Consider the following 10,494-nt stretch of genomic DNA (forward strand, 5'->3'; position numbering starts at 1 on the left):
ACAATGCAAAATAGGATTTTTGGCCATTTTTCAAGTGGTCTTAAACTCTCGATTGGCGCTAAATGTGACTGACAGGCACTCTAACTAGCTGAAGTTTGGATGCATGGCAGTCTCCTTGATCTGTTTGTTCATGGTGTGCGAGTTGATGAGCTGCAAGTAAATGCGAGCAAGTTGAGGTCAGCTGATCTGTCATGTTTGCAGGAGCGAGGAACATCTATCACCAGCTACTCATGAACAGCCTCCTCATGGACCTCAAGTACAAGAAGATCTTTGCCATCCAGTTTGCCAAGGTAACACACCTGTGCAGTATACCTGACACCCGCCAGCCACTTCATTAGGTACACCTTGCTGGTACTGGTTGGTTCTCCTTTTTCTTTAAGAGCTGCTTTAATTCTTCACGGCTCAGATTGAGTAAGCTGCTGGAAACACTCAGAGAGGCTGGTCCATGTGGACACGACATGATGAGAACTTCTGTTCCATCTGAGCACAGAGGAGCTCTGCTGCACTGAGATCTTTGACCGTGGATGCCCTTATACAGCAAACTCACTGTCATATTTAAGACATGGTTGGTGGGAACATGGCATCAGATCAGCAGTCTGAAACACCAACAACCATCCCACGCTTAAAGTCTCTTAAATCACTTTCCTTCATTAATCTGATGTTCATTTTGAACTTCAGCTCGTCTGATATCTACATGTCTGAATACACTGAGCTGAAGCCCTGTGATTGCCTGATTACATATTTGCATTAAGCTGTTGAACAGGCATACCTAATAAAGTGGCTGGTGAGTGTATATACCTGATCGGAACACCTGTGACAGCTGTGGAGGTTTATACAGTCTGGGGGGGTTTATGCTAGTTGAATCTCGATGATCTGTGATTCCCTGGCAGCATCTGTTTCCTCACCACATGACCTTGTTGGCTTGTTTACAGCTAAAATGAAAAACTTCATCCAGCCAGTCATGTGTCGATTGAATTTTTAGATCCAAATAAATCAAAGTACTCAAAAAGATCCTCTGGAGTGAACTTCGTTCATTGAAACAGACTTTACTAAACAGTGTCATATAAACAACAAAACAGAACGTCACAATACACAGAACAGCAAGACATCACAAAGTAGAACAGAGCAACCCTGAGGTGTAGAGCCTGCATGCTCATGTAGCAGACAAAAACAACAGAGAAAAGGAGTTACGCTGCCAAAAATAAACCATAAATCTCATTAATTTGGGGTTTTTCTCACTTTGGAAAGTGTGTCCTGTCAAAGAGCGCCATAATTCACATTAACCCCTCCATGAACTGCTGTCTTAGTGTGGTAGACTAGTTTGTTTGTCCTAGGGAACCCAGGGGCTATGTTCTCAGGGCCTTTTGCCTCCTAGTAGGGTTTCCCATGGCAAATTGGTCCTGTGTCAGGAACCAGGCAAAGAGATATTCAAACGACCCTTATGAGTTTAACAACAAGGGAGTTCACCCTGCCTGGGATACGGTTACTGGGACCCCGTCCTGGAGCCAGGCCTGGGAAGTGTGTCCAATGGGAGAACGCCAGGTGGCCAGGCCTTAGCTCAAAAGGCCCGGCTGGGTGCACCCGACACCCGACGTAGGCCTGCACCAGCCCCATGGGGTGCCGTAGAGGTCTGGTGCAGTGTGTGCTAATGGCAAGAGATCCTGACCGATCGATCCCCGAGTTTGGCGTTCGGGACACGGAACATCACCCCTCTGGTGGAGAAGGAGTATGCGAGGTTGAGATGTACCGGCTAGATATAGTCAGGCTCACCTCAACACACAGCTTGGGCTCTAGAACCTGTCTCCTAGAGAGGGGCTGTACTCTGTTCCAGTCTGGAGTTGCCTTTGGTAAGAGACAGTGTGTTGAGGTGGGTATCTTGGGCCCTGTATGTTGGAGTTTTTCCCAGTAGACGAGACACCTTCAGGTTGGGGAGTCTTTGGGTGGGGCGCTCGAGGTGCTCCATCTGGAGACTCAACACTCATATGAGCAATTGACAGTGAGACTTAGAGGGGCGTCATTGGGAGGAACGGCCTGCCTGGTCTGAACTCAAGTGGTGTTCTGTTACTTGTCTATAACAAACACCATGTTCAAAGGGCGTCTGTAAATGCACATGGCAGCAGGGACACCCTAGGTTGATGATCGATGCTGTAATCGTATCATCGGATCTGCAGGTGTATATTCTGGATACACGGGTGAAAAGAGCTGCTGAGGTGTCAACTGATCACCTCCTGGTGGTGAGTTGGATCAGGTTGTAGGTTAGGACTGTGGACAGGCATGCCTCACTTAAACATATAGTGAGAGTGCAATGTGAATGCCTGGCACAGTCCGTGAGCTCTTGAACTCTTACTTCCAACTGAGCCATCAGGCTGAAGAAGAATCCTATTGGCCTTTGCTAGCCTGCGGGACTTCACAGACAGCTGATGGGTACCGGAAGGTAAAGCGGAACACGTATCCGGCAGTGGCCGAAGCAAAAACTTGGGTGTGGGAGGAGTTCAGTAAGGTCAATGACTTTCCTTGAAAGCGATTCTGGCAAACCATCAGGCGACGCGGGAACGGAAAGCAGCGCTCTACCCGCACTGTAGAGCGCTGCTGACTTCAGCTGAGGATATAGTTGGACGATGGAAGGAATACTTCCAGGACCTCCTTAATCCCACTGATACAACTTCTGTAGAGGAAGCAGCAAATGGGGGTGGTGAGTCATCCATCACTGGAGGCGAGGTCACTGAGGCAGGTAAACAGCTCCTTGATGGCAGAGGCCCTGGGGTGGATGAGGTTTGCTGTGAGTTTCTGAAGGCTCAGATGTTGTAGGGCTGTGTTGGACACGTCTCTACAGTGTTGCATGGAGATGTAGGGCAGTACCTCTGGATTGGCAGACTGGTGATTCCCAATTTGAAGAAGGATAGGATGATATATCAGGATAAAAATTCACTGAAGTTAAAGATGCTGGTGATCACTCAGCTAGAAAATGAATCATTAAAAAGTCGACTGACAGAAAGACTTCAGTGATCAAAGCACTTATGTCCACATATTATTCACAGGAATCGGTCTTCGGACTGAAAATAACCCTCCAGTCTGTGAAACATAAATAATTTAAAGTGGGTCATGCTGAGCTGATCGCCTAAAGCTGCGGCTGATCTTGATTAAAGAACCAGTCGCTGCTGTGCATGTGCTGTGTTAAGGTCAGGTTTACAGAACTAACAGACGTCTTGGTACACTTTTCTTTTGTGAGCTGTCTTAAAAATATCAGAGTTTTAGCGACAGGTTTTTAAAGGAGTCAGTGTGGGTGGTGGTGGGGTGTTGGGCGGACAGCAGCGACCTCTGACCCAGAGGTGAAATGTCGTCCCTCCTCCAGAACTACAGACGCCTACAGACAGATTTTATGGAGGACGACCACGAGCGAGTGGTGTCAGTGACGTCGCTGTCTGTCCAGCTCTTCACCGTCCCGACCATGGTGAGTACTCCTCCTGCTCCTCCTGCACCTCCACACACCTCTCTCTCTCTGTGTCCCCCTCTCTCTCCCGCTGCTAGAATTACGAACGCTTGCAGAGCGACTATGTGAAAGACGACCACGGCCGTGAGTTCTCCATCACTGACCTGTCAGTGCAAATGTTCACCGTACCGTCACTGGTGAGTTCAGGTGGCTGCCGCCGGAGTAGATGTCATCCCACCGGCTGAGTTCACACCTGGTCTGTTTAAAGTGGGTGCTTCACCCTCAGGTGGAACGGATGTCAGACATCACTGAAAAAATGTTATGATCTAAAGTCATCCCTGAAGTTTCACTGAAAGCTGATTAGTTGATAATCAATAATTATAACAGATATAATTATTATTAATATATTATGTATTAATAATAATCAGATCAATCACCTTTAAAGTTTAAAGTTTAGTTCTTCAAATCCACCAAAATAAATGTCACAGGCCCAACACTGAACATGAGGAACGACACGTCTGTACGTGTGTGGGGGTGTGTGTGTGTTGGTGTGTGGGTCTCAAATGTTCTGCAGGCCCGGATGCTGATGGTGGAGGAGAACCTGATGACCACCATCATCAGGACCTTTGTGGATCACCTCCGCCACAGAGACCCGCAGGGGCGCTTCCAGTTCGACCGCTACACCGCCCAGCAGGCCTTCAAGTTCGGGAGAGTCCAGAGCCTCATTGGTGACCTCAAGTGAGCCCCAGTTAGAGGTTATGAAGAGCCAGTTAGAGGTTATGAAGGGCCAGTTAGAGGTTACGAAGGGCCAGTTAGAGGTTACGAAGGGCCAGTTAGAGGTTACGAAGAGCCAGTTAGAGGTTACGAAGAGCCAGTTAGAGGTTACGAAGAGCCAGTTAGAGGTTACGAAGGGCCAGTTAGAGGTTACGAAGAGCCAGTTAGAGGTTACGAAGGGCCAGTTAGAGGTTACGAAGGGCCAGTTAGAGGTTACGAAGGGCCAGTTAGAGGTTACGAAGGGCCAGTTAGAGGTTACGAAGGGCCAGTTAGAGGTTAAGGGCCAGTTAGAGGTTAAGGGCCAGTTAGAGGTTATGAAGAGCCAGTTAGAGGTTATGAAGAGCCAGTTAGAGGTTATGAAGAGCCAGTTAGAGGTTATGAAGGGCCAGTTAGAGGTTACGAAGGGCCAGTTAGAGGTTACGAAGGGCCAGTTAGAGGTTAAGGGCCAGTTAGAGGTTATGAAGGGCCAGTTAGAGGTTATGAAGAGCCAGTTAGAGGTTATGAAGGGCCAGTTAGAGGTTAAGGGCCAGTTAGAGGTTATGAAGGGCCAGTTAGAGGTTATGAAGAGCCAGTTAGAGGTTAAGGGCCAGTTAGAGGTTATGAAGGGCCAGTTAGAGGTTATGAAGAGCCAGTTAGAGGTTATGAAGAGCCAGTTAGAGGTTAAGGGCCAGTTAGAGGTTATGAAGGGCCAGTTAGAGGTTATGAAGAGCCAGTTAGAGGTTACGAAGGGCCAGTTAGAGGTTACGAAGGGCCAGTTAGAGGTTACGAAGGGCCAGTTAGAGGTTACGAAGGGCCAGTTAGAGGTTAAGAAGGGCCAGTTAGAGGTTAAGAAGGGCCAGTTAGAGGTTAAGAAGGGCCAGTTAGAGGTTACGAAGGGCCAGTTAGAGGTTACGAAGGGCCAGTTAGAGGTTACGAAGGGCCAGTTAGAGGTTACGAAGGGCCAGTTAGAGGTTACGAAGGGCCAGTTAGAGGTTAGTTGGAGACTAAACAGAGACCGGTTCTTGTGCGATGACCCTACACTGTGTATGCAGGGTACCCATGAATCCTGTTCTGTAGCTTGATGAATCTTCTTTCACAAGTGTAAACGCTGTGGGTGTGTGTCGTGTTTTATGATAAAACCAGGCCTCCCACTGTAACCAGTGCTTCTACATGCAGGTATGTCCTGATCAGCCCTCCGTCCAAGTGGAGCGATCAGCTCAGACTCAAGTTTCTAGAAGGTTTCTACGCTTTTCTGGAGCTGCTCAAGTGCATGCAGGTAACATGGAGACAGTGTGAGGTTTACCTGTACAGGTGCAGCCCTAACATCTCTGAGCCTGTCTGTCTGTGAACCCACCTCCCTGCAGGGCATGGACCCAGTGGTGAGACAGGTGGGGCAGCATATTGAGATGGAGCCTGAGTGGGAGGCGGCGTTCACGCTGCAGATGAAGCTGACCAACATCATCACGATGATCCAGGAGTGGTGCTCCACTGATGTGAGACAACACGCTACATGTAACATTACAAATGTCACCTTTTATGTTTCTACAGTTTATTTTTTGTTTTCTGGATCAATAATCTGATCAGTTTTAAATAAACAGATTGATTGAGTGAGCCATCCAAGCCTTTTCTTTGCTCCTGTGTGTGTGTGTGTGCGTGTGTCAGGAGCGTGTGCTGATCGAGGCCTACAAGAAGTGTCTGAGCGCTCTCAGTCACTGTCATAACAGCCTTCCAGATGGTGAGCAGCCAATCAGCTTGAGCCTGGCAGGCCACAGCGTGGAAACATTCAGGTATCAGGTGTCTCAGGAAAAAGTCTCCATACACCTGCCGGTCTGCAGGCTGCTGGCAGGTAAACACACACACACATTTTAAAAGTCACACCATCTGTCTCCACGTCCTGTTTGAAGTTGTATCAATCACCTCCTCAGGTCTGCACATCCTCCTCAGCAGAACAGAGGTGGCGTCTCATTTCCCTGAGCAGCTCCCTTTGGTCAGTAACAGATTATTATTGATTCCTTGTTTGGAAACGCCATTTTCCAACCAGTTTGATTCATTGATTGTTGATGCCACGTGTCCCTCAGGGTGAACTAAGCCCCCCCCTTCTGATCGAACTCCCCCTCCGTTGCCTGGTGCTCTGTGCCCAGGTGCATGCTGGGATGTGGAGGAGGAACGGATTCTCACTGATTAACCAGGTGAGTTCTAACCTGTTAATCTATGCAGAAGGGATCAATGCTGATTAGCTAAGTTTTTGCTGTTTGTTGTTTCAGATTTATTATTACCACAATGTAAAGTGTCGAGTCGAGATGTTCGACAAAGACATCATCATGCTACAGGTACAACTCGCCTCTACTGACGCTCCACTTATTCTACCAGTGCTGATTCAGCAGCACTAATGCCTCTGTGAAGCGTTGGTGCAGACTCTCTGCTCACGCTTGCTGCTGTTTTTGGTTGGGTGCAGGCAGGGGCGTCCATGATGGATCCAAACCACTTCCTGATGATCGTTCTGAGTCGATTTGAAGTGTTTCACGTTTTCAGCACCGCTGACATCAGGAAAAGATACAGAGAGGCCAACAAGGTCAGTCCTCTTCTGTTGTCAAGACGCCGTGATGTTACTGCTAAGCCTATCGGCCCCACCCTCGACACAGATACATTTCCAAAGATTGTTATGTTAAAGCTCCTGCAGCGTCAGGTGATGCAAAGCTGCAGCAGATTAAATTCAGACACCTGCACGAACAGACAAGAAGTCAGATTTCGCAGCAGGTCGCTTTGACTTGTCTGTTTATTTGCACGTAACGAGAAATTAGAATCACGTCTGCAGGTCAGACATTCACATTACGCCGTGTTTGACATTCAAGTCCTCAAAAATCCGTTTGCAATGTTGAATCATTCGAGTTTAGATGGCGAAAATGGACTCTGCAGGTTAAACGCTACAGGTGTACGACTGACTCCTCCCACTCTGTCCTGTGTTTCAGGACCTGGTCCAGCAGAACACTCTCATCGAAGAGATGCTTCATCTCATCATTATGGTGGTCGGTGAGTTTGTTTCCTCTGAAAATGAGTCAGAGAGGTCGCCTTGTCCAGGTGCAACGTTAGCACTGCCTCTGCATGTGTGTTACAGGTGAGCGGTACGTGGCGGGCGTTGGCCAGGTGGAGCCCTACGATGAGGTCAGAAGAGAAATCATCCACCTGCTGTCCATCAGACCGATGGCTCACAGCGAGCTTGCCAAGGCTCTACCTGAGAATGTGAGATCCTAACCTGTCTGTTAATGTTTTTTTAGTTATGCTGTTACATATTTGTTGAAGTATTTGTGAGTTCTGCTTTAAAAAGTTTATTAACCCTCTGGGCTCGACGGACGCGCCGGCACATCCAAATCACACGACCAATTTAAGATGACTTTGCAACAAGATGCAGCCAACCCGAGTCTCCAAGTTTAAAGTCTAAGTGCGGACTTCAAACTATACGAGTTTTTAAGTTGTGTTGATAGGACACGAAAAACCAGAGTCATGATCAAAAATATACCTGATGGTTTTTCCTGAATACTATCGGCACTCTCTGCTTGTGACCAAATAAAAGAAAGAAAAAGCACCGCTTTCCTATTGGTGGAAAAATGTACCATGTCAACCAATCACAAAATGATATGGCAACATGTGACAATTGGTTGTTTAGGAAGAAGGAGAGGTTTTAGGAGTGACAGCGGCGAGAGAGAGTGTTTAGACACAAGAGATTTGTGACATTCAGTGTGTTTGGAGTTGATGTGTACTTTTATGTAGTTAGTTTGCAGTTTTATGCAGTTACCCTGTAGTTTTGTGGAGTTAGTGTGTAATTAAGGTGTAGTTTTATGTACTTTTGTGTAGTTGGTGTGCAGTTTTGTGTAGTTACTGTGCAGTTTTGTGTAGTGTTTTGTGTATCTATTGGGTAGTTTTGTGTATCCGTTGGGTAGTTTTGTGTAGTTTGTGGCTAGTTAGTGTGTACTTTTGTGTAGTATGTGCAGTTTTAACTAGTTAGTGGGTAGTTTTGTGTAGTTGGTGTGTACTTTTGTGTTGTTGGTGTGCAGTTTTATGTACTTGGTGTGCAATTTTGTGTAGTTAGTCGACTGCTGAATGTCACAGTTGCTGCCAAAAAGCCACCAAAGGCAGATTACAGTGTAAACTGTCTCCAGGTGTGAGCAGGAGCGGGGATACACCTGCTGCTGTCAGGCCTGCAGGTGTCAGGCTGTGATGTTCTCCTTTATCTTATAGTGGACACAAATTATATTTTGGAGTGGCGGAAATAATTTGTGTGGCATGATATTTGATGCAGAACAGCTGATTGTTCTGTGAATAGTTTGAAATGGTTTGAAATGGCCCGCCTTGGCTGCATTTTTAGGTAAATAGATGCAAATAACTTGTGCATAGGTTATTAAAATGTACAGTTTATATTTGCATTTCAAATTACGAAAATGATTCATTAATGTTTGTGTTAGTTACAGCAAAAAATATAACCTTTTTTTCTACTCAGATTTTATGTTTTTTACCTGACTTTAGATCAGTTGTGTTAATACAACTGTAGTAGTTTGACTGTAAATTCAGACATGTGAGGTCGTGCTGAAAAGAATGATACCAAACGAGGCAAAGTAAATGAGTAAAATCAAAGGTAACCCCAGAGGGTTAGACACTTTGTAAGGCTCGATCATACAAGATCTGCTGAACAGGTGAACCTGACTTACCTGAGGCTAAAATGTTTTGTTTGTTTGCTATTTAGTGTTTCTGAGCGCAGGGAATTTACTGTTTTTACTTCTGTGCGCTGAAACATTTTTAGTTTGATGTAATAACCTGAGTTTGTGTCTTCAGGGGAACAAGGAGACGGGGCTGGAGAGAGTCATCGACAGCGTGGCTTCATTCAAGTCAGTCTTCCACCTCAAATATCATCAGTCCACCTTAAATACACGTGCATCCTTACAATTTCTCTTTGTTCTCTATGTTACTCTATATAACTGCAGTACTGAGTGTATTACTGTGTATTTGTACTGCAGTACTGTGTGTATTTGTACTAACAGGAAGCCAGGTGTGACAGGTAGAGGGCTGTATGAGCTCCGCCCTGAGTGGAACAGATACTTCAACCTGTACTTCCATCACTACAGCAGAGCTGACCAGTCAAAGGTACGCTCACTGATCTGGATGCGGATCAGAGCGTTATTGATTGGTGTACATGTTGTTGCTATGGTAACGCTGCGTCCTGTGTTTCAGGCTGAGGAAGCTCAGAGAAAGCTGAGGAGACAGAGTGGCGAGGACACAGGTAAGCACACCTGTACAAAACACCAGCAGGAAGACTACTGGATGACATGGTCACCTTGGTAACGTGTCTTTGTGTGCATAGCCCTGCCCCCTCCCCCTCCTCCCCCCCTCTGCCCTCTCTTCGGCAGCCTGGTGAACCTCCTGCAATGTGATGCGCTGCTCGCCATAGAGGGCGCCGTGCTGCAGTGGGCCGTGGAGCCCAGCGGGGGGGGCTGGACTGAGTCCATGCTGCAGAGGGTGAGTGTGTGTGTTTAGAATAGAGTAGCTCTTTATTGTCGTTGCACATGAAATAAAATGTAAATGAGGGAGCAGGAAGCAACAGGAGGGACACACTGGAGAGGAGAGGTCTGGGAACCAGTCCAAAGACTTGGTCTGAACACAGTGTGAGTGGCCTGAGTGACGGGGGGTTAGACAGACCATGGGCCTTTCTCAATACGCAAGTCCGTACTCGGGTTACAGACTCACGATTTGTACAACTGGAACACCAGCGTACTTGATGACGTCACAGTTTTTACTGCTGTCACCTCTTAATTTAACTGTGATTAATATGTTATGAAGCTGAACTTTCATCTCAGCCGATTTACTCAGGAACAAATAAAACACTGAAATAAACCAAACATTAACATTTAGAAGTGATCTACGTGACTTATATATCATGTTTAACCTGAGTAGCCAAAGACCGCAGGTGGTTTGAAAACGATGTGCCGGTAGTTCGCTGTTCCTGCTCTAGTGACCCTTGACCTCCCGGTCAGCTATCGAGCTGGTGGGTACAGACGTCTCTGAAAACGTCGGAGCGCTTTTAGAAGTATGTGATGTTTTGATAAACCGAGCAGATATTTGAAGCTTACACAGCTACATTCTCGCCTGAAAGTATCTAAAATTTTATTTTAAGAGTAATATTTAAATTTAAACGTTTTTAGCCGCGCTCCTCCACCATTGCCATGTTTGAGCTTTGGACAAAATGCATTCTGGGATATTTAGCTGTACCAAGTACACACAAGTCACCACCGATGTATGCTCGATAAAACGTGCGGAGCGAG

General features: G+C 46.6%; 2 protein-coding genes across 9 annotated transcripts in view; both read left to right on the forward strand.

Annotated features, from left to right (window-relative positions):
- Positions 1–10,494, forward strand: part of ubr2 (ubiquitin protein ligase E3 component n-recognin 2) — a 41,983-nt gene that overhangs the window by 23,247 nt on the left and 8,242 nt on the right. For 2 of the 5 annotated variants that reach the window (XM_084947744.1, XM_084947746.1), the window contains exons 10-25: positions 202–290; positions 3,353–3,451; positions 4,005–4,168; positions 5,360–5,459; positions 5,548–5,676; positions 5,846–6,029; positions 6,109–6,170; positions 6,262–6,372; positions 6,448–6,513; positions 6,639–6,755; positions 7,153–7,213; positions 7,299–7,423; positions 9,011–9,063; positions 9,217–9,319; positions 9,407–9,455; positions 9,537–9,691. In XM_084947744.1, coding sequence (XP_084803870.1) covers positions 202–290; positions 3,353–3,451; positions 4,005–4,168; positions 5,360–5,459; positions 5,548–5,676; positions 5,846–6,029; positions 6,109–6,170; positions 6,262–6,372; positions 6,448–6,513; positions 6,639–6,755; positions 7,153–7,213; positions 7,299–7,423; positions 9,011–9,063; positions 9,217–9,319; positions 9,407–9,455; positions 9,537–9,691 — 1,667 coding nt within the window. Of the gene's footprint in view, positions 1–201; positions 291–3,352; positions 3,452–3,528; positions 3,628–4,004; positions 4,169–5,359; positions 5,460–5,547; positions 5,677–5,845; positions 6,030–6,108; positions 6,171–6,261; positions 6,373–6,447; positions 6,514–6,638; positions 6,756–7,152; positions 7,214–7,298; positions 7,424–9,010; positions 9,064–9,216; positions 9,320–9,406; positions 9,456–9,536; positions 9,692–10,494 lie in introns of all 5 variants that reach the window. The other 3 variants (XM_084947745.1, XM_084947747.1, XM_084947748.1) reach the window with 2 other exon arrangements.
- LOC146374467 (uncharacterized) lies at positions 4,171–5,410 on the forward strand. Of its 4 annotated transcripts, none has more exons than XM_084947749.1 (2): positions 4,171–4,761; positions 4,801–5,410. In XM_084947749.1, exons 1-2 carry the CDS (start codon positions 4,189–4,191, stop codon positions 5,263–5,265), a joined length of 1,038 nt encoding a protein of 345 aa, XP_084803875.1. In that variant the 5' UTR covers positions 4,171–4,188; the 3' UTR covers positions 5,266–5,410. The 4 variants fall into 4 exon arrangements, with proteins under 4 accessions (XP_084803875.1, XP_084803876.1, XP_084803877.1 ...); XM_084947750.1 differs by having other exon boundaries at positions 4,171–4,701; positions 4,741–5,410; XM_084947751.1 differs by having other exon boundaries at positions 4,171–4,599; positions 4,642–5,410.

This window comes from Perissodus microlepis, chromosome 13 (assembly GCF_051167445.1).
Source record: "Perissodus microlepis isolate ML-2025 ecotype Zambia chromosome 13, ASM5116744v1, whole genome shotgun sequence".
NCBI classification, from domain to species: Eukaryota; Metazoa; Chordata; class Actinopteri; order Cichliformes; family Cichlidae; genus Perissodus; species Perissodus microlepis.

What these genes read in the sequence shown, in the direction of transcription:
- LOC146374467 (XM_084947749.1), top strand. Translation starts at nt 4,189, where the DNA reads ATGAAGAGCCAGTTAGAGGTTATGAAGGGCCAGTTAGAGGTTACGAAG. An exon ending in TTATGAAGGGCCAGTTAGAG is followed by an intron (nt 4,762 to 4,800) that starts GTTATGAAGAGC and finishes GGCCAGTTAGAG; the next exon opens with GTTATGAAGGGCCAGTTAGA.